The sequence below is a fragment of the Halichoerus grypus genome, chromosome 6 (genome assembly GCF_964656455.1).
Source record: "Halichoerus grypus chromosome 6, mHalGry1.hap1.1, whole genome shotgun sequence".
Classification (NCBI taxonomy): domain Eukaryota; kingdom Metazoa; phylum Chordata; class Mammalia; order Carnivora; family Phocidae; genus Halichoerus; species Halichoerus grypus.
This window is the reverse complement of record NC_135717.1, coordinates 17,056,959-17,076,611: the sequence shown is the minus strand read 5'-3', so window position 1 is coordinate 17,076,611 and position 19,653 is coordinate 17,056,959. Positions and strand designations below refer to the sequence as shown.

Here is a 19,653-nt window from a genome sequence, read left to right as displayed (position 1 = left end):
GTCTGGGGCCGGGCCCGCTCCGGCGGGGCCGGGAAGAGCTGTCCGCTAGCTGGTGGTGCTGAAAAGGGCGCCCAGAGGCGCTGTGAGGGAGGCCAGGAGAAAAAAAAAAAAAAATCAAAGTTGAAGCTGCCTGGCAGCTGGCCGGGGTCATGTATGTAAGAGAAGGGGTCTCTCCTCCCCAGATCTTGGCCTGTCGCCCCTTCGACTTCTCATAAACGTGGAAATTTGCCATTCTCCTGGAGGAGGGGAAAGCCCATTTCACAGGAGCTGTAAAAGGGAAAGGGAAGTCCCGTGGGGAGGGGGGAGGTGTCTGGATGTGGGCAGGGGGCATATTGGGGAGCTGAGCAAGCGTGAACCCAGCTGTGTCGCCCCTCGGCACCCTGGGAAGAGGAGATTCAGATTCCAGATGTGCTGGAAAGACTGGGGGAAGGGGTTGTAATTACAGCTAGGACCAGAGTTTCCTTTGCCTCCCCTAGGGGCCGCGGGAGTGAGGATTACGGTCTGGCTCATGTGGTCCCTCCTTCCTCCATCTGCACTTCCTCCTTCTTCCTCCCCCCCCCCGTCGCCCCCAAATAAATCCCAGGCCCCTCCCTTCGCCCGTCCCCAGGATCTGACGTGGGCTCGACACCTTTCTCAGCTTCTCCCTCCCGCAGCTCCAGTGCCCGAGCTTCGGCTCTCCAGGTTCCGCAACCCCTTCCCCTCCCCACCAAGCCCCGCTAGAGCACAGTAGGGACCCTCCCGATCCTCGACCCCACCCCAGACCTCCAGAAGCTATCTTGCCTCTCCCCACTCCCCCAGCTTGGGATCCAGCTAGCTCGGTGGACCCAGGCGCCCGAGCGAGAGGGTAACCCAGGCGACCCAGCCCCTTCGGCTTTCTCGGTCCCACCCCCTGCAGCCGGAGCCGCGCCCCCTCTCCCACAGACCCGATAGCAGAGGACAGAGGAGATTGGGCAAGGAGGGGCGGGATCCAGGCGACCCCCAGCTCAATTCTGCCCCTCCATCCCAAGGGGCAGAGAAATTGTCTTCCTTGCTAACTGCTAGCAAGGGGGTGGGGGAGAAAATTAAAGGGAAAGATAAAAGGAGACAGAGGAAAGGTGACAGCTAGATTATTTAGGAGAGGCGCAGAGGAGAGAAATCGGTGTGAGTCGCCATGGGGACTCCCAGGGCCCAGCACCCGCCGCCTCCCCAGCTGCTGTTCCTAATTCTGCTGAGCTGTCCCTGGATTCAGGGTAAGGACATGGGAGCGTGGGGGTAGGCCCGGGGAAGGTCCCCAGCTGGGTCCTCTACCATCCTTTCTCTGAACATCCTGGGCTCTCCAAGCTTCTGGGGGAGGGGAGGGGTACAGCTGACAGGGAAGCGGCAAGCCGGGGCTTTCTGGCTTGTACCTGGAGCCCTAAACCCCAATACTGAGAAGGTGGGGAAATGAATGAGGGGAGCTTTTACCAGCGTTTCAGGGGTTAAATCCAGGAAGAAGGGCTGGGGAAGTTGGGGGGATGTCTGCGGAGGCGGCAGAAGCATGCAGGGTACCTGGGTGGGAGAGATGCCAGGCGCTGCACACGCAAATGTTCTTGGACGTATGGACAAAGACAGATGAACAGAGGCAGTGCTCAGAGCCCACATATTCAGTCCTCTATTCTGACCCCTCGCCAGACTCCAGGGAAGCGGGCAGAGACTGCAGAGAATGAGAGAGAGAGAGAAAGAGAGAGAGAGAGAGAGAGCCACACCGCAGAGATAGAAACCCAGAGAGAAAGCTGGGCATTGCGGAAGCGAGGGCTGGGAGGTGCTGCCAGACCCTCCGCAGAGCTCCAGGGTTGGGGGAAGAGCACCATCGAGGGGAAAAAGAAGGTAGCACCGTGGCCCCTCTCCACTCCGCTGGTGCTGTCCAGGGTTCATAAGAGCCAAGAGGCTCACCGAAGGCCCACACAGCCTGGGAGGGGGGTGGGGTGGAGAGAAAGGTGTAGGAGTGCGAGGGGCAGCTGGAAGCCCCTCCTCCAATCTTGGCTCTCAGCCCAGTCTGGGACCCTCTGAGCTTCTGCAGGCCCAGCTGACTGAGGAGAGAGGAAGAGCTCTGGAAAAGATCTTTCTGGGGAAGGAAGGAGCGTGGGGCAGTGGAAGGGCTCACACAACTTCATCTCCTAGGTCTGCCCCTGAAGGAAGAAGAGGCGCTGCCAGAGCCTGGAAGGGAGGCCCCCACAGCAGCCTCTGAGGCTTTGGCCGAGCTGCTCCATGGGGCCCTGCTGAGGAGGGGTCCAGAGATGGGCTACCTGCCGGGTGAGGCCCCCAGAGTGGCAGGAGTGACATAGAGAAAGAGGGAGGGACATTAACTCGGGGAGATGGGGACCCAAGCCAGGGACATTCAGAGAGGGATGGTTAGAGAGAGTCAAAACGGCATAGACAGAGAACCAGGGCAATTGAGACCAAATGATCAAGAGCCAGAGCCAGACAGAAAAACAGACCATCAGTGAAAGACAGATGGAAACTCAGAGAACCAGAGTCTGAGGAATAAAGGGGAGAGAGAGACAGAAAGAGAGAGAAATGCAGAGAGTAGCAGATTTAGAATCATAAAATCAGAGAGCCACAAGAAGACTAAACAGAGAAGAAGAGTTCCAGAGAGAGCAAAAGAGAGAAAGAGGAGGGAGAAAGTGGTGCGCAGGAAAGGGAGCCGGGTCTGAACGGGGAAGCATGGGGAGGCTCAAGAAGACTGTCCGAGAGAGCCAAGCAGAAGGGCCTGGGTAGAGAGGTGGAGAGGGAGGGGTGGGGAGGCCAGGCTGTGGAAGCCTTGGGAGGGGGTGCAGAGTTCGGGTGCGGGAGAGGTGGGGGGCCTGCACCTTGTGGGGGGAGGTCTTTTGGGTTCAGTGGGGGAGCCCCCAGTTTCCCTCAGCCCTGCTCCCCACCCATGGCCCACCAGTTTGCTCCTTCTGCGCCCTGACTTCCCTTGCACTGTCCCAGGATCTGATCCAGACCCCACACTAGCCACCCCTCCAGCCGGCCAGACTCTTGCAGCGCCCTCCCTGCCACGGGCCACTGAGCCAGGGACAGGGCCTCTGACAACAGCTGTAACCCCTAAAGGGGGCAGGGGGGCCGGCCCCACCGCACCAGAGCTGCTGACCCCGCCCCCGGGAACTACGGCCCCGCCCCTTCCTGGCCCCGCCTCCCCAGGCCCGCCCCTCGGGCCTGAGGGAGGAGAGGAGACCACGACCACGATCATCACCACGACAACTGTTACCACCACGGTGACCAGCCCAGGTGAGGCGTTTGAAAGGGGATGGGGACAGTGTGCAGGAGCATGAATGTGGGAGAGGAGGGTGGCATGCAAGGGGAGAGGCTGCTGGAAACGTGTGGAAGAAGGGGTCTGGGTCCCGATGGGAGAGGGGCCTCTGCTCAATAATAATAAAGCCTGGCATGTGTTTCTCCTTGCTGTGTACCAGCACCGTGCTCTGTGTTTTCTCTCTATTACAGTGGACACGGGTGGGGGAGGGAGCAGCGGATAAAGATGGTGAGGGGTGCTGGGGACAAGACAGGTGAGGGCTCCTGGAGTTGCTTGGCTGGGAGGGCAAGAACACAGGGATTCACTCGACTCCAGCCACTTGTATCTCTTTAGTTCTGTGTAATAACAACATCTCGGAGGGCGAAGGGCACGTGGAGTCTCCAGATTTGGGGAGTGCCGCCAGCCGCACGGCGGGGCTCCTGGACTGCACATACAGCATCCACGTCTACCCCGGCTACGGCATCGAGATCCAGGTAACTGGACTTTGAAGCCCCCAAGCCCTTTCCTCTGGGCCCAGGTGTGTGCACAGCTTTGGCCTGGCAACCAGAGAAACTTTTCTGACTCAAATGGGCCTGTTTTCTGAGGATCTCAAAGACTCTCCTGGAGGTCTATAATCTGGCCAATGTCACGGTGGTATCTGGGCTGCCACATTCAGGGGAAAGGAAAACAGACGGTGGGGGACTTAAGGGTCACCCACCCTGACTGACTTGTCCTGGGGGGTGGGGGGTCTGGGTCTGGCTTCTTTAGGTGCAGACGCTGAACCTATCTCGGGAGGAAGAACTCCTGGTGCTGGCTGGTGGGGGGTCCCCAGGCCTGGCCCCCCGACTCCTTGCTAACTCCTCCATGCTGGGAGAAGGACAGGTCCTTCGGAGTCCAACCAACCGGCTGCTCCTGCACTTCCAGAGCCCACGGGTCCCCAGGGGCGGTGGCTTCCGGATCCACTATCAGGGTGAGGAGTCTGGGGTGCTGGTGGAAGGGCAGGGGCCACACTGGGCACAAGAGACATCTCTGGGAAGCTTCTAAACACAAGGAGATGTCAGGGGCTTTTCCTCCGGACTAGGACCCTGGGGGGCAGAGCCCTCAGAGGAGACCTATACACACTTATTTCACACACTCACAGACCTGTGTCTGGGTGTGCACCCATCCGAGTGGCAGTTCATCCATTCACTCAACAAATGTTTATTGAGCACCCATTTCATACTGGCCCAGTGTTGTCCGTAGGGAGAGGAATGAACAAGTCAGATGTAAATCTTCAAGGAACTCAGAATCTAGGTAAAGAGATGGACAAGTCATCAGGATGATTATAATTCAGTGAGATAAGGGCCTATATCCCTATGAGGAAGGAAACACAGGCAGAGGGAACAAATTTCAAAGGGACCTAAATTTCTCCTAAGGAATATAGGGACACCTTCTTGGAGGAGGTAACGAGGCTGGGACCCAAAAGATGAGCTACTAGGGAAGGGTGGGAGGGGAAGAAAGAGGAAGGCAGGTGTCCAGATGAATGAAAAAGCATGACCCCCCTGAGGAGTTGAAGTAATTTAGCATGGAAGATAGAATTGTCCTAGCCGTGTGACCTGGGGTGAGTTGCTTAACCTTTCTGTGCCTCACTGTCTCATCTGAAAAATGGGGATCATAATACTTGGCTCATGGTGTTATCAGGAAGCCCAAATTAACTAATAATACATATCAAGGGCTTAAAATAGTGTCTGGTACACAGTGAGAGTGCAGAAATGTCAGTCACTGCTACAGAAAAGCCCAGAAAGTGGTGGGAGAGAAGCAGGCTACAAGAGAGCAGACCAGGAGGCAGGTTGGATTCAGATCACGAAGGGCCTCATCAGCTTCAGTAAGGAGTACAGACTACTTTATCCTGCAAGGGACATGGAGACATTTCGATATGTTTTAAGCAAGATAGTGACAGCCTCAGATTTGTGACCTAGAAAGATCTTGCTGACTTCGGGGGGTGTGGGAGGGGACTGAATCCATGCACGACTGCATTCATGAGCACCACCCACAGACAACCTACACGCAGGTGTACATCCGTACTCACCTGTGTGTACGGGAACCTTCCCACAGTGCAAGCGTATGTTCTAGCATGTGTGTGTGTGTGAGGCCAGGGGCCCGGCCCACTGTCCCTTTCCAGACACTGCTGCCATCTCCAAAGTCCCTTCCTGTGCTGCTCAGAAACAGAGAGGGAACTGTGTTTTGGGCCAATGTCCCCTTCACATCACCTCATGGCCTTGCCTGCCCCTTGTGTGCTCTGCTGACCTCAGATCCCTGTGGGCCTTATCCAGGACACACACAACCCGTATCCCTGCCTCACACCCTCTCCAGTTTCTCCTGAGGCCTCTGTTTGGGCCCCAGGGACTCATAGGTGCAAGCTGGAGAGACCTATTCACAGAGGGGCCAGTGAGTTGGGGGCCACGTAATTGGTGGTCAGGTCAGCAGGGAGCAAGGGCATGCCTGAGGGCTTAGAGCCAAGGGCTGGACTTCCAATGGTACAAAATGGCTCCCTGCTGGCTCCCTTACGCAGCCACTTCCCTAGGGCACTGAAAATAGGACTCTTTAGACAAAGTGGAACATTTGGGGAAGCAGGGCTATTGCATAAATTGGCCTTCATTACCTGCCACAGTCTTCCCTGCCTTGCGGCTTCTCTGGGCACCTCTGGGACCGAGGCCCTGTTTAAGCCCTCCCCAGTCTGCACTAGCTGGGGCCTCTGGTCCAGAGTGGCCTCATTAGCTTCTCTGAAAGGTCAAAGGCTCTGTCACCACTCGCCCCAAGCCCAGCAAACGTTCCCGTTTACAAAACCCTGGTACCAACTGTTGTTTGGTGCGCTTCTCGCGGCACCCCTGAGGGTGGCCACTGGCCACTCCACCCTGAGAGGAACAAAGGCTTACAGGGATCGCTCAGACACCCGCAAGCACACCGCAGAGTCGGAAGGCACATCCTCAGCCCCGACTCCCAGTCGTTCGTCAATCGAGACTGAGGGACAAGTGCTTAATATTTTCTGAGCACTTTATGTGTGAGGTGCTTTGGGTGTCTCTTTCCTTTAACTGGAAGGCCGGTTGTCAATGATGGGACTTATTACTGCTATTTACAGGTGACAGCTCCCCCCTCCGAGGTGGCATCACCTGCTCAAGGTGACACAGCAAATAAGTCGCGGAGCTAGAACTGGAAGTCGGGTGTGCCGGTCTCCCAATCCAGTTTGTATGGTTGCATACCACCTCTGGGCTGCATTGATGGATCGCTTAGGCTAGGCTTTTGGGAGACAAAATAAATAAGGCCTGGTTCAGTCTCACCATGGCAATAGGCAGCAGTTCATGTGATGATAAAATTATGCATGCACAGGTGTGGAGGCAAGAAAGAGACTAACTCTATGGGAGAGGGGAGGGGTCAGGAAGACTTCCTGGAAGAGGTGGTACTTAAGTTACTCCTTGAAAGATGAGAAAGAGTGGGAAAAGGGCCTTGCAGGTAGGGGAAATGAAGTCACAAAACTACACTGTGTAGGCTATATGGGTTGCGGGTGCTAAGAACTGAAGCTGGAGGTGTTGGGCTGGACGTAGCAGTGGGAAGGGGCTTGAATGTCAATCCAAAGCATTGGGCTTGATTCCGTTGGTCGTGGAGAGCCATCAAGAGACTAATACTCATTTAAACCACTGTGTTCTAGAAGCTTTTGGGGTCTATCTCAGTAGAGACTGTGGACGCTCACAGGACAAGGCCTGGGTCTTTTTCACCTCTCTGCGCTAGCACCCAGCCAAGGAAATGCTTGTTGAATTTTGAAGTAGGGAGACCAGGTCTCTGACAGAATCACTTAGGGCTGGAGAGTCAGCAAAAACAAAGGCCCAGGCAAGCTGGTACCTCCCAAGCATGGCTACCCAGAAACAGACACACAGAACTGTGTCAGGACCAAATTTAGAGTCCATTGTCTACTGCCAAGTCACTTCCTTCTTTCCTTCCTTCCTCCCTCCCTCTCTTCCTTCCTTCCTTTTTTAAAAAGTTTACTTATTTAAGTAATTTCTACACCCAACGTGGGGCTTGAACACATGACCCCAAGATCAAGAGTCCCATGCTCGTCCGACTAAGCCCAGGCGCTCCCCCCGAGTCACTTTCTATTTATTTGTTTTATCTCTTGTGATTCCACAAGAGTTTCAGGAGGCTTTCAAAAAAGAGTGCAGCAAAATTAAATCAAATAAGAAAATGGGTACCAGGAAGTGCTTATTAAAGAGGAAAAAAATAGAATGTGGATGGACAAGCCATCGTTGCTAGGGACAAGCCTTAATCTGGTTCTGAGCTTCTTAGCAGCCAGCACAAAAAGAGAGATCACTCAGTTCTCACTGCAAGAGAGAAGAGAAACCAGTTCCTTAAGGAAAGCAAAGCCCTTCCTAGCACTTCGCCTTCATTGAGGGGAGATTCATTGAAGGGGCACTGAGTATTAAGGTCTGCAATGACAAGATAGTCAAAGCTCCTAAAGGAGTTTCAATGTGGCTCCTCTGGATGAAAGCTGAGGGTCTATTCCCACCATGCACCTCAGTGAAAGAGCCTGTGTGTGCATAGGGGAGAAAATACTATGAGGCACTTAATAACCAATTGCTACATCTGGAAAATGGATCACAGCCTTACTCTGACTACCTCAAAAGCACTGCATGAACTCATTTTAGAAGCTGGACAAGCTCTGCAAATACTATATGTTATTATTAGAGCTGGATGGGTTCACAGTGGTCAACTGATTTGCCCGAGGTCACCACAGCAAGTGAGTGCTAAAGCCAGAATTTCTTTGGGTCTCAGATACTTCATCTATAAAATGGAGGCCAAAGTGGGTGGATGACAAAGACTAGGGGAGAGAAGGCATGTTGAGATTGCCTCTTCGTGAGACCAAGTGCCCATATGAGAACTCCAGTAGGGAGCCGTCTGTGCCACCAGGGGACCTGGGAAGAGGGAAGGAAGTGCTAAGGGGTTGGTGAGAGAGGTTGGCATGGGAAAAAAAGTCCTCCTTCTCCCTGCCCTGCCTGATCCAGCCTACCTCCTGAGCTGCGGCTTCCCTCCCCGGCCGGCCCATGGGGATGTGAGCGTGACTGACCTGCACCCTGGGGGCACTGCCACCTTCCACTGCGATTCAGGCTACCAGCTGCAGGGTGAGGAGACCCTTATCTGCTTCAACGGCACCCGGCCAGTCTGGAGCGGTGAACCCCCCAGCTGCATGGGTGAGTCTCCTGCATGATAGGTGGGGCTTCTGTCCTGGAAGCCCCATTAGGAGGGTACTATCTTGGCGGTCTCTATCTTTGGGGAACATCCACCTTGAAGGGGTTTCTGTCTGGAAGAGTCCCTATCCTGGTGTCTCCATCTGGAGCTCTTTACACAGAAGGTCTCTACCCTTGGAGAATCTCCATCCTTGGCGGGCGTGGGGGTCTCTATCTGGGGATGTCCTACCTACAGTGTTTCCATTTGGGGAGTCACCATTCTGGAGGTCTCTTCTTTCAGAGACTCTTCATCCTCAAGGAAACCATTCTGGAGGTCCATATTTAGAGGATCTCTATCCTGGAGAATCTTCATCCTGGGGATCCCATCTTGATTTACATTTGAGGGCTTCAATTTTGGGGATCCCTCATAACTCCCCATGCCAGGGAGTGTTCATATTAGCAGGATTTCCATCCTAGGGGGTGTCCATTCTGGGGTTTTTCTATTCTAGGGCTGGTTCCCTCCTGGGTGATGGCCTTGGAAAAGGTCCCATCCTCTGGGGTGAGCCTATAAGGCAGAGACCACTCTGAAGCCAGGTCCCAACCAAAGGTGTGGATGTAACAGCTCTGAAGACATGAGGACAAGTCACTTTAACATGTCTCCCCTCTACCCACAGCATCCTGTGGTGGCACCATCCACAATGCTACACTGGGCCGCATCGTGTCCCCTGAGCCTGGGGGAGCGGCAGGGCCCAACCTCACCTGCCGTTGGGTCATTGAAGCAGCTGAGGGACGCCGGCTTCACCTGCACTTCGAGAGGGTCTCACTGGATGAGGACAATGACCGGTGAGGGTCTGGGCCTTGGGTCAGAGGTCCCCACCTCCGGGAAATAGGAAGGCTGCAGTGGGGAGTCAGACAGATCCAGGGTGGATCCCAGTTAAAATGGGTGTCAAACACAGATTAGTCCTTCCCCTTTCTTAGGCGGTATAGCTGTGCAAACTTAGACGAATCATTGACTCTGTGTGTGCCTCAATTTCCTCTTCAGTAGAATGGAGATCATAGGACCTCCTTCTGACGGTTTCTGTGAGGATAAATGCGTTAAGATACGTGAAGTGCTTAGAAGGGTGCCGGGCACACAGTGAGCCTGGTAAATGTGTTTGTCTTCGTCATCATCATTGGTACCATCTCTTGCCTAACAAACCGATACCTCAGCGCTACCACTAGTGATGCTGGGCAGGTGACTCTTTCTGGGCCTGTTTCCTCATCTATAAAATCAGGGATAATAAATCATACTGACTCGAGGGCTCTTGTGAAAAGTAAATGAGATGAAATCTGTGAAGGCTTAGCGTACATGCTACGTAGTCAAGGCTTGAAAATAATAGCTGTGAAAGTGAGTTAGGAGAGCCGGCAAGAGGCGAGGCAGCTTCTGAGGGGAAAGTGAGCTCCTGGCCACCCTTCTGTCCATCCCAGGCTGATGGTGCGCTCAGGCGGGAGTCCCCTCTCCCCAGTCATCTACGACTCGGACATGGATGACGTCCCAGAGCGGGGTCTCATCAGTGATGCCCAGTCCCTCTATGTGGAGCTGCTTTCAGAGACACCTGCCAATCCCCTGCTGCTAAGCCTCCGATTTGAAGGTAAGTGCCCTCCCCTGAGGGACCCCAACTCCTGCACTTTCCCGTCTTGCTGATGGCCAAGTATGGTCACAAGCACATACCCTGTCCCTGCTCATCTCTGTGTTTGGATCTCTGGAAACTAACTTCCTCCCATCCCAAAACTACAAGGATCCCCTTGTGTGGACCCCTTCTAATTCCTGGGGTGGCTTTTCCCGTTTAAGTTTCACGGAGGGCTGGATCCAGGTACACAGCCAAGGGACCAGGCACCTTCATGTCTCAGTGCTTTCCTCTGTGTTGGCTTCACTGTCAGTCAGGCTGTCGGTCTGTGGTGCACCTAGCAGTTGCAGGCTGATGTACCACCAACGTAGTAAGTCCATCAGAAAGAGAGAGGGTACCACTTTGCTAAGAGCTTCAGCAAAAATGCCAGGAAGGGCTCTCATGTCTCTGGCTTAGGTCATGTGTCTACACCTGAGCCAATCATTGAAGCTAGGGGCAGGTGGTGTTATGATTGGCAGATCCACATCACATGACCATCCATAGTTGGCCCCAGCTGGACCTCATAGACTGGAAATGGGCGAGGCATGTGTCCCAAAATGAAAGTAGGAGTGCTATGAGCAGAAGAAGGGGGACTAGATGCTGGACGGGTAGAAACAAGGAGGTCAGTGATCATGGGAGAAGAGGCATTTGAGCTGGGCCTTACTGTATAGAGAGAATTTTATTATTTTATTTATTTTTTAGAAAGTGAGAGAGAGGGGGTGGGGAGAGGCAGAAGGAGACAGAGAATCCCAAGCAGACTCCATGCCCAGTGTGGAGCCCAATGTGGGGCTCAATCTCACAACCCTGAGACCATGACCTGAGCAGAAATCAAGAGCCGGACCCTTAACTGCCTGAGCCACCCAGGTGTCCCTAGGATAGAGAGAATTCTGAAAGAGGGAGATTAGGGATGAGCATCTCAGGTGAATGGAACAGTGAGAGCAACAGTAGAGAAAGGCCTGGTATTGTTTGGGAAATAGAGAATTTCAGTGCGTCTGGAGCAGAGGATTTGTGCAAGCAGTAGCAGGAGAGAGACAAAGAAAGTGAAATGCTCAGAGAGGGGAGGGGCTTGTTCCTGGTGTGAATCAAGGGAGAAATGGAATTGGCGCTGGGCCCTGATGGATGCATAGGATTTGGACATGACACCTCATCAAGTTTAAGTAACAGTGAACTAGAACAGATCTGAAAAATAAATTGCCTGTTAGATTTGAAAATGCGAAAACAATTCCCAGGTTTGAGGTCTGCCTCCCTAGTTGTGGGCCCTTGTTGCTCCATGAGCTTCAGACTCCTCTGATCGTTTTGCAGCTAAGACATGATCACGTGGGCAAAAACTAAAATGATCTCCAAATGTTCATTTTTGCTGAGTTAGTCCAAAGTCAAAATTGAGTAGCTTCTGCATTCACTGCACTTTTGGATTCTAGCTACAGCATGGATAATCAAGGGTGGGGAGAATCTGTGGGTTTTTTTTTTAAGATTTATTTATGGGGCACCTGGGTGGCTCAGTCAGTTAAGCGGCCAACTCTTGGTTTCAGCTCAGGTCATGATCTCAGGGTCGTGAGATCAGGACCCAAGTCGGGCTCTGCGCTCAGCAGGGTGTCTGCTCGAGATTCTCTCTCTCCCTCTCCCTCTGCCCCTCCCCACCCCTGCACTCTCTCTCTCTAAGATTTATTTATTTACTTTAGGGAGAGAGAGAGAGACACAGAGAGCATGAGCGGCGGGAGGGGCAGAGGGAGAGAAAGAATACACAAGCAGACTCTCCGATGAGTGCAGAGCCCAATGTGGAACTCCATTTGATCCCACGACCCTGAGGTCATGACCTGAGCCGAAACCAAGGGTCGGACACTTAACCCACTGAGGCACTCAGGCGCCCTTCTAACTGTTATTTTTGAGGAGAGAACACACCTGCATGAGCCAGTTCTCCAAAGGCACCCTTTCCCCTCCCTCCTCTGCAGTTTCCAAAACCAAGTGGCTCTGGCTGGGAATCAAGCAATCTGGGTTTGAGACCTGATTCTGTGTGACATTGGCCAAGCGATTTTTTTGTCTGTGGACCTCAGTTTCCTCATCCATAGAATGGGGGCTGGGATTTGACTAGCCTAGGGGTTTCCCTCTAGAGGCCAGGAAGGTAACATATATGTGTGAGTGAGAGGGGTTAAGATTTTCGGGAGACTGGAGGGTGAAAGCTAAGCCCAAAGGCATTCCATTTTAAACAGCCCACCAAGTGGCCAAACCACACTTGAATTCAGCCCAAGTCCCCCCAGTCTGAGATCCCCTGAGGCCTATCCTCATGCTTACTTCCTGGGACTGACCCCCTCTCTAGCTTTTGAAGAAGATCGCTGCTTCGCTCCCTTCCTGGCACACGGCAATGTCACCACCACGGACCCTGAGTACCGCCCAGGGGCACTGGCCACTTTCTCGTGCCTCCCAGGATATGCCCTGGAGCCCCCTGGCCCCCCAAATGCCATCGAATGTGTGGATCCCACAGAACCCCACTGGAACGACACAGAGCCGGCCTGCAAGGGTGAGCCCTCCACGTCCCTAGGAGCTCCTTTGGTCTGCAGACTACCCCCGAGCTGGGCATCTTAGGAAGGCCGTTCAGGAAGGAGACTTGCATATCCAAACCCAGTAAACCCAGGCCTTGGGTAAATCCTTGTCCTTTTCAGAGATAGTTTTCTTAGCTGAATAAATTGGTGGGTTTGTTACAGAATTTAGGGGTCACAACCCAAATGTCTTGAAGAGCTCTAGCTGGAGCTAAGTCATGGGATGGGGGGTAATGCATAGGCTGGAGAGTGGGCAGGGTTAGGTGAGAGCAGGGCCAGGGATTGGGCACAGGTAATAGATAACAGGGAGCCTGTGAGGCGGTCTGGTGCACCCAGCTGGGAGTGGTGAGGCCCTTGGTGAAATGAAGACTGAGTTCTGATTCTGCCCGCCCTGTCCCCCAGCCATGTGTGGAGGGGAGCTGTCAGAGGCGGCTGGTGTGGTCCTCTCTCCCGACTGGCCCCAGAGCTATAGCCCCGGCCAGGACTGCGTGTGGGGCCTGCACGTCCAGGAAGAGAAGCGCATCTTGCTCCAAGTTGAGATGTACGTCAGGTGCTGCGGCGGGGTGTGACGGGTGTGGGCTCAGTGAAGTGTGGTATGACAACACCCTAGCCTGCGCTGTGAGCCTGGCTGGCTACGCAAGATGAAAGAGGCCACTAAGGGTTCAGGATGGGGGTGTGGGTTGTCAGGAAGACCTAGGTACAAATCGCCTTTGATCTGTCCAGGAGACTCTGGACAAGGACATGGGTAATGCAGCCTTCTGCAGGGGCTGTAGTGTGAAAAGAGGGCTCTGGCCTGGTGTCTCTCACTCTTTGGCTATTTCTGAGGCTGCCCCTGGAGGGGTTTCCAGGAACCCAGGCCCAAACTGCGGCCTAGTCACCAGGCCTAGTCACCATCACGCGAGGTGGCGGTGGGTGTGGGGAGAAGCCAGTGAGCTGATTTGGTATGAGATGGCCATGTGACCGGATGGAACCAGAAGTGGGCAGGGCCCCAAGGCGGATACTCCGGCAGGGCGGGAGTTGGGCCGGTGGGAAAAGAGCATGGCCTGTGACTGGTCAGAGCTGCACTTGAGCCAGACTGTGCGTCACCTGGCGATGGGGGAGGGGCCAGAGAGTGCGAGGAGTTCCTAAGGAGTTGGGCTGGGAATCGGGAAACAGGAAGTGGGAAGAGCCACAGAACGAGTGGAACCCGGAGGGGCTAGCACAGAGAAGCCCATAATTGCTCAAAGGGCGGCCAGACCTGAGATGGGGGAATGTGGACAGGGTGGAAAGCAGGTAGGGTTACTAATGAACTGAGTTAGGGATTGGGCAGAACGGGATAGGAGGGGCCAATTGTAACCCAGCCCGCACATCTGGTTCCACTCCCCGCAGCCTGAATGTGCGTGAAGGGGACATGCTGACACTGTTCGATGGGGACGGTCCCAGCGCCCGAGTCCTGGCCCAGCTGCGGGGACCTCAACCGCGCCGCCGCCTCCTCTCCTCTGGGCCTGACCTCACGCTACAGTTCCAGGCACCGCCAGGGCCCCCAAACCCGGGCCTGGGGCAGGGTTTCGTGTTGCATTTCAAAGGTACCGAGGCCTAGGGTCCTGAAATGCGCAGGGGTCCGGCAGGCCAGAGATCCCGGGAGGGGCGCGGCCCCCGAGGCTGGAAGGGCTCCCGGAGCCGGCCTCCAAACTCGCTGTCTCTCCCCTGCAGAGGTCCCGAGGAACGACACGTGCCCGGAGCTGCCACCTCCGGAGTGGGGCTGGAGGACGGCCTCCCACGGGGACCTGATCCGGGGCACGGTGCTTACTTACCAGTGCGAGCCTGGCTACGAGCTGCTCGGCTCCGACATCCTCACCTGCCAGTGGGACCTGTCCTGGAGCGCGGCGCCGCCCGCCTGCCAAAAGAGTGAGCCCGGGCCCCGCCCAGGTCTCTCATGGCCCCGCCCCTGCCCGTCGGGGTTTGGCCGCTCCGCTTGGGCCCCGCCCATCCCCTCTGCGGCCAGCTTCTGTCCCCTTTTGCCCCCGCCCCTGTCCCGGCCGAGTTTCTCAGCCCTTCGCTGTGGATTCTGCCCGGATCTTACTCAGGCCCCGTCCCTTAACCCTTTGGGTTCCACTCCTCTGATCCTCGGTGTCCCGAAACTGTCCCCTCTGGACCCCACTCTCATCTCCGGGCTGCGCCCCTCTCCCGTGCACTGTTCCGAGCTCTGACCCGGTTTCCTCTGGGTCCCGCCTCACCTTCTCGTGGTCCCGCCTCCACCGCCTCCTGGCCCCGCCTCTGTCGCGTCAGAGTCCCGCCCTTCCCCGGGCCCGCCCCCGTCAACTCTCTGCTCCGCTCTTCCCCTTTTAGACCCCGCTCCAGTCTCAGTCCCCCACCCTTGATGTTACGGGGAGTCACTTTGCTGGGGCCTAGGCTGGTCAGAGAACTTGGTTTATTTTAATGCAGTCATTGAAGCCCCATGCTGGGTTGCGGTTATGCAGAGGGGCTGGGGTCCTCCTGACCCTGGCAGAGCTCGCAGTCCAGAAGGGGGACACTTAAACAGCTCAGGGTATTATAGAGCGTAACTGCAGGGTGATTCGGGGCAAAGTGCTTAACATCTCTGAGCCGTGGCTGCCTCATCGGTGAAACAGGAATAAGGGCTGTGAAGAGTTTTCACACAGTACCTCTGCGCGTGAACAATTTAGTAGCTGCTATAAATAATACAGAAGGGCTGTGGGAAGGGCGGCGGTTCATTGTTCCAGGGAGAGGACAGGAGATTTCACAGAGGAGGTGATATTTGAAGGAGCTAGGAGTGTTTATCTCTTAGAATAGCAGAAAGCGGTGGCGTCTTGTCATTTTCTCCAAATTTTGGGAAGCCTGCCACAGGATATGGGATTGTAGGTCTTCCACCTGGCCCTGGGGGGCAATGGTGGGACCGATGAGGTTAAGTTCAGGAAAGCAGATTTGGGCTGGACACAAGGAAGACTTTCCGGTTAACACAGCTCCCCATCTCTAGAAGGATTGACAGGATGTCCAGTCTGAAACCCAGACAGGACAGGGGAAGGGATGGAGGCAGGGCCCAGAGGGGACAGGGCCTGCCCAAGGCAGCATATTGAGCCTGAAGTTGAGCTGAGACCCAAGTCTCTGAGTCTCAGCCCAGTGCTCTGGGGCTGTGACGGGGCTGAGGGACCATGGGCCAGTTATTTGACCGCCCTGAGCCCCGCTAGATGAGTCACGGTGACGTCTCGGGATCATCAGGGTATAGGATACTGTTTGTAAAGCATTTAGCAGAGGTCCATATACAAGAAATGGCTCTGATTGTTACTTGCTCAACAAGGTTGTAAATAAGCACCTGCAGGGCAGGCTGTGCGAGTGAGTGGAGGGTGCTGGGAATGACTGGACGAGTGGAGCAGGGCTGGGCCCCTCTAAAGAGCACAGCTGCTGTCCCGCCTAAGATCCACCGTGCGGGGCCGGCGGCGCTGGGATGTAGTTCATATGCTCTGGTACAGGGGCGAAATATTTCCCATTCCATCCTCGGATGCGGGCCTGGCTTGCCCCCACCGCTCTTTTCCAGAAGAAGCCTGAAATCTAAAGTGCACCGAATTTTGCATTTTTCCAACTTCTGATCTCTTCATTTGGAGGAAATGGTGGGAGATGGGGGTTTGCTTAGGGGGAAGATGGCCCATGGCTCAGGCGGCTCCCGGCCCTCAGCTTCCGGGAGATCTTTTAAGGCCTGAGCTCCCCCTGAACTTGCCCTCCTGCCGACAGTCATGACTTGCGCCGACCCTGGTGAGATCACCAACGGGCACCGTACCACCTCAGACGCTGGCTTCCCTGTCGGCTCCCACGTCCAGTACCGCTGTCTGCCCGGGTACAGCCTGGAGGGGGCGGCCGTGCTCACCTGCTACAGCCGGGACACGGGCACACCCAAGTGGAGCGACCGGGTCCCCAAGTGTGCCTGTGAGTCTGCGGACACCCTGGGAAGGGTGGCTGGGTGGCCTGCTCGGCAGCGAGCCGGCAGGTGACTGCCGTATGTCCTGCAGTGAAGTATGAGCCGTGCCTGAACCCAGGGGTGCCAGAGAACGGCTATCAGACGTTGTACAAGCATCACTACCAGGCCGGCGAGTCTCTGCGCTTCTTCTGCTATGAGGGCTTTGAGCTCATCGGCGAGGTCACCATCACCTGTGTGCCCGGCCACCCCTCCCAGTGGACCAGCCAGCCCCCGCTCTGCAAAGGTGCCCGGGCAGACAGGGCAGGAGGGGGCACGGCAGGGTCTGGGGAGTGACGGGACTGGGAAAGTCAGGTAGTAGCAAATTTGAGAGCGACGGTAACCCTGCTGAGCTCCCCATTCACCTCCTGTGGGCTCTGATCCTCACAAGTACACCCAGGGGTCCTGGGGAATTTCAAGGTCATGGAATTGTCCTAAGGGATGTAGCAGAGGGGGCCTTGGCTTGGAAGTCTCTTGCCCTCTGGATAGGTGTCAGGTTCCCCATTTTTGACAAATTCTACAGACCCGATTCGTTCAGACCGCCCAAGAACCCTGAACTTTTCGGGGTCTGGAGAAGGAGGAAGAAGGCCCTGCCCTGACTACTCCTCCCCCCGCCCCCACCAAAGGAAGGATAAAGTTTAGGTTGAGCAGAGGGCAGAGAGAACCAGGCTGTCCAGCCCAGCCCCACTGGGCTCCCGGCCTCTACCCAGCCTCCTTCCCTCCCTGGCTCAGACCCCGTCCCCTCCCCCTCCTCTCCCTGCAGTGGCCTATGAGGAGCTCCTGGACAACCGAAAACTGGAAGGTCAGTGAGGGCACAGGTGGAGACCCAGGCCTGGCCGAGTCGGGAGGGCAAGGCAGAGGCCGGGGGCAGGAGGCCAGGCCCCGGAGGGGTGAGGCCCAGGGTTCAAGGCCCAGGGCAGGAGGCTGGGAGAGGCCAGGGCTGGGCCCAGCCCCAGCTCACTGGCCTCTCCTCTCCCCAGTGACCCAGACCACAGACCCGTCGCGGCAGCTGGAGGGTGGGAACCTCGCCTTGGCCATCCTGCTGCCCCTAGGCCTGGTCATTGTCCTCGGCAGTGGCGTTTACATATACTACACCAAGTAAGTACCCTACTCGGGGAGCTGCTCGCCAGGGCAGACGTCCTGCCTGCCTGGCACAGACGCTTGGGTGAGGGGGGGGTTGGGGGCTCACCTCTCGATAAGCCCCTCTATCTCCTCCCTCTCCCAGACTACAGGGAAAATCCCTCTTCGGCTTCTCGGGCTCCCATTCCTACAGCCCCATCACTGTGGAGTCAGACTTCAGCAACCCACTGTATGAAGCTGGGGTGAGCTCTTCCCCTCCCCCTGGAGAGCCACATCTCTCAGCTCCCCCAGGGCTCCAGGTCTTTCTCTCAAAGTCTCTGTAATACCCGTCTTGGGGATTTCAAACTCAGCTGCAACACAGCAAGTCGGGCGTGCCTGGTCGGGAGTGGAGGCGTGGTGGGGACTGTGGCTAAGGGGCCAACTTGTGCCCCATCTAGTCTGTAGTGGAAACTTAGGCCCAGTTGCCAGGTCTTCCAGTTGTTCAAGACAACCCAAAAACTCAGATTTGTGTGTGATTTTAATATACCGTAAGATGAACCAAATATCCCTGGGCCAGATTCAGCCCCATTCCTACCCCATGGCTCCCAAACCTCATGATCCATGTTATTTTAAAAACCCAGGGTCTTTCCCCTCCCTGGTGGATGCCTCCTTCCATTTTGTTCCCTCCTCCATCCCCATCCCACTCCAGCAACTGACCCCATCTCTCTGTCTCCAGGATACACGGGAGTATGAAGTTTCCATCTGAACCCCAAGACTAAGGCTGCAGGACCCAGGACGCCCTTCCCCTCTCCACTCTGGGCAGGGAGGAGTACAGGACCTCGTCTCTGGCTCCTTTCCTCCCTGCTGTGTAAATAGTCTCCTGGTCCCACGAGGGGGCTTTGACGGCCCCGGGGACCCTACAGTAAATAAACCAGCATCCTGCCGCCCAAGGCTCCTCTTCTCAGTTGCCAAACAAGGGGCCTGCCCCTTCCCTCCCGCCCTACTGGCTTTTGGACCCTGGGAGGGGAACTCAGCCCTCCTGCAACTCCTGGGGCCCCTCCGGCCCAGGGCACGCCCCCCCCCGCCAAGGACTGCCTGAGAGTTCTGCTATTCCCTTGGCCTTGAAGGCTCTTCCCAGATGTTCTGGCCCCGGGCCTCACCCCTGGGCTCTGGAGGGTCAGAAGAAGAGGGATGAAGGGGGAAAGCAGGGCCAAGGCCCCCTACCTGCTTCATGCCATCTCCCAACCCACAATCTCCCCACCTTCGCTTCTGGATTTTTGGTTTTGAGCAATAAACAGAAAACCACCATTTGTAACTGGGCTGGTGGGGTGTGGGAAGTTGGGTCACGGGTGGGCTGGAGAGAAGCCTGGGGAAAAGGGAACAATTTGGGATATCGATGGAGCTCCAAGACGGGGCACAGGGCAATGTCAAGGGGGCTGGCCTGGGGTCAAAACGCCTGGCTTTCGGCTCAGCCTGTGTGGATGATGAGCCCCCTGTGGGCCTCAGGTGTCTCTACCCCCGTGCTTGATGCGTCTAGGCTCTTTTAGCCTGAAGATAGCAGCTGCCAGTAGCTGCCTTCCCTGTGTGGCCGGAGCCTCCCTCCCTCACTGCTCGGTAGGACGCAAACAGCTCTCCGTTTCATGACCGGTTCACCTAACACGCACGCTCCTTTTGAGAATGTTTGTATCTATCCAAGTGTACCATTTTTACCCCCAGTCTTTTTGGCACTTTAAGTATATCTGCTGTTACATGTCTACTAAGTAATGGTCAAATTTGTAGCATTTCATAAAGAATGAGCTTGTTTTGTACCCTGTGGGGGTCCTTTTCCAGCATATCCGCTTTTGAACATTATAAGGAATTTATAGCCCATTTGTCTAAAGAGTCTCCAAATTAAGTGAATTTCACTTAATTCAAATTTTATATTTAAATATAATTAAGCATTTTTAGGACACTCAAAAGGACACTGAAATACTCAGAGGCGGCTGAATTTTAGAACACGATGCAAACTGATCCTTATAATAGCCTG

At 55.4% G+C, this 19,653-nt stretch overlaps 1 protein-coding gene across 4 annotated transcripts; it reads left to right on the top strand.

Annotated features, from left to right (window-relative positions):
- Window positions 1-688: 688 nt before the first annotated feature.
- Window positions 689-18,937, top strand: SEZ6L2 (seizure related 6 homolog like 2). 4 transcript variants are annotated; one of them, XM_036099741.2, is made up of 18 exons: window positions 691-1,229; window positions 2,140-2,271; window positions 2,950-3,246; window positions 3,602-3,741; window positions 4,016-4,217; window positions 8,281-8,466; window positions 9,117-9,285; window positions 9,910-10,073; window positions 12,403-12,603; window positions 13,025-13,163; window positions 13,991-14,187; window positions 14,315-14,509; window positions 16,349-16,540; window positions 16,624-16,815; window positions 17,332-17,370; window positions 17,549-17,666; window positions 17,769-17,890; window positions 18,364-18,937. In XM_036099741.2, exons 1-17 carry the CDS (start codon window positions 1,151-1,153, stop codon window positions 17,881-17,883), a joined length of 2,757 nt encoding a protein of 918 aa, XP_035955634.1. In that variant the 5' UTR covers window positions 691-1,150; the 3' UTR covers window positions 17,884-17,890; window positions 18,364-18,937. The 4 variants fall into 4 exon arrangements, with proteins under 4 accessions (XP_035955636.1, XP_035955634.1, XP_035955635.1 ...); XM_036099740.2 differs by having other exon boundaries at window positions 694-1,229; window positions 17,794-17,890; XM_036099743.2 differs by lacking the exon at window positions 17,332-17,370 and having other exon boundaries at window positions 689-1,229.
- Window positions 18,938-19,653: the final 716 nt, after the last annotated feature.

Bases quoted from the DNA above. Each gene is read 5' to 3' on its own strand.
- SEZ6L2 (XM_036099740.2), top strand. From the start codon at position 1,151: ATGGGGACTCCCAGGGCCCAGCACCCGCCGCCTCCCCAGCTGCTGTTC. The intron at 13,164-13,990 runs GTACGTCAGGTG...CACTCCCCGCAG, and splicing joins ATCTTGCTCCAAGTTGAGAT to CCTGAATGTGCGTGAAGGGG. The intron at 17,667-17,793 runs GTAAGTACCCTA...TCCCTCTCCCAG, and splicing joins GTTTACATATACTACACCAA to ACTACAGGGAAAATCCCTCT.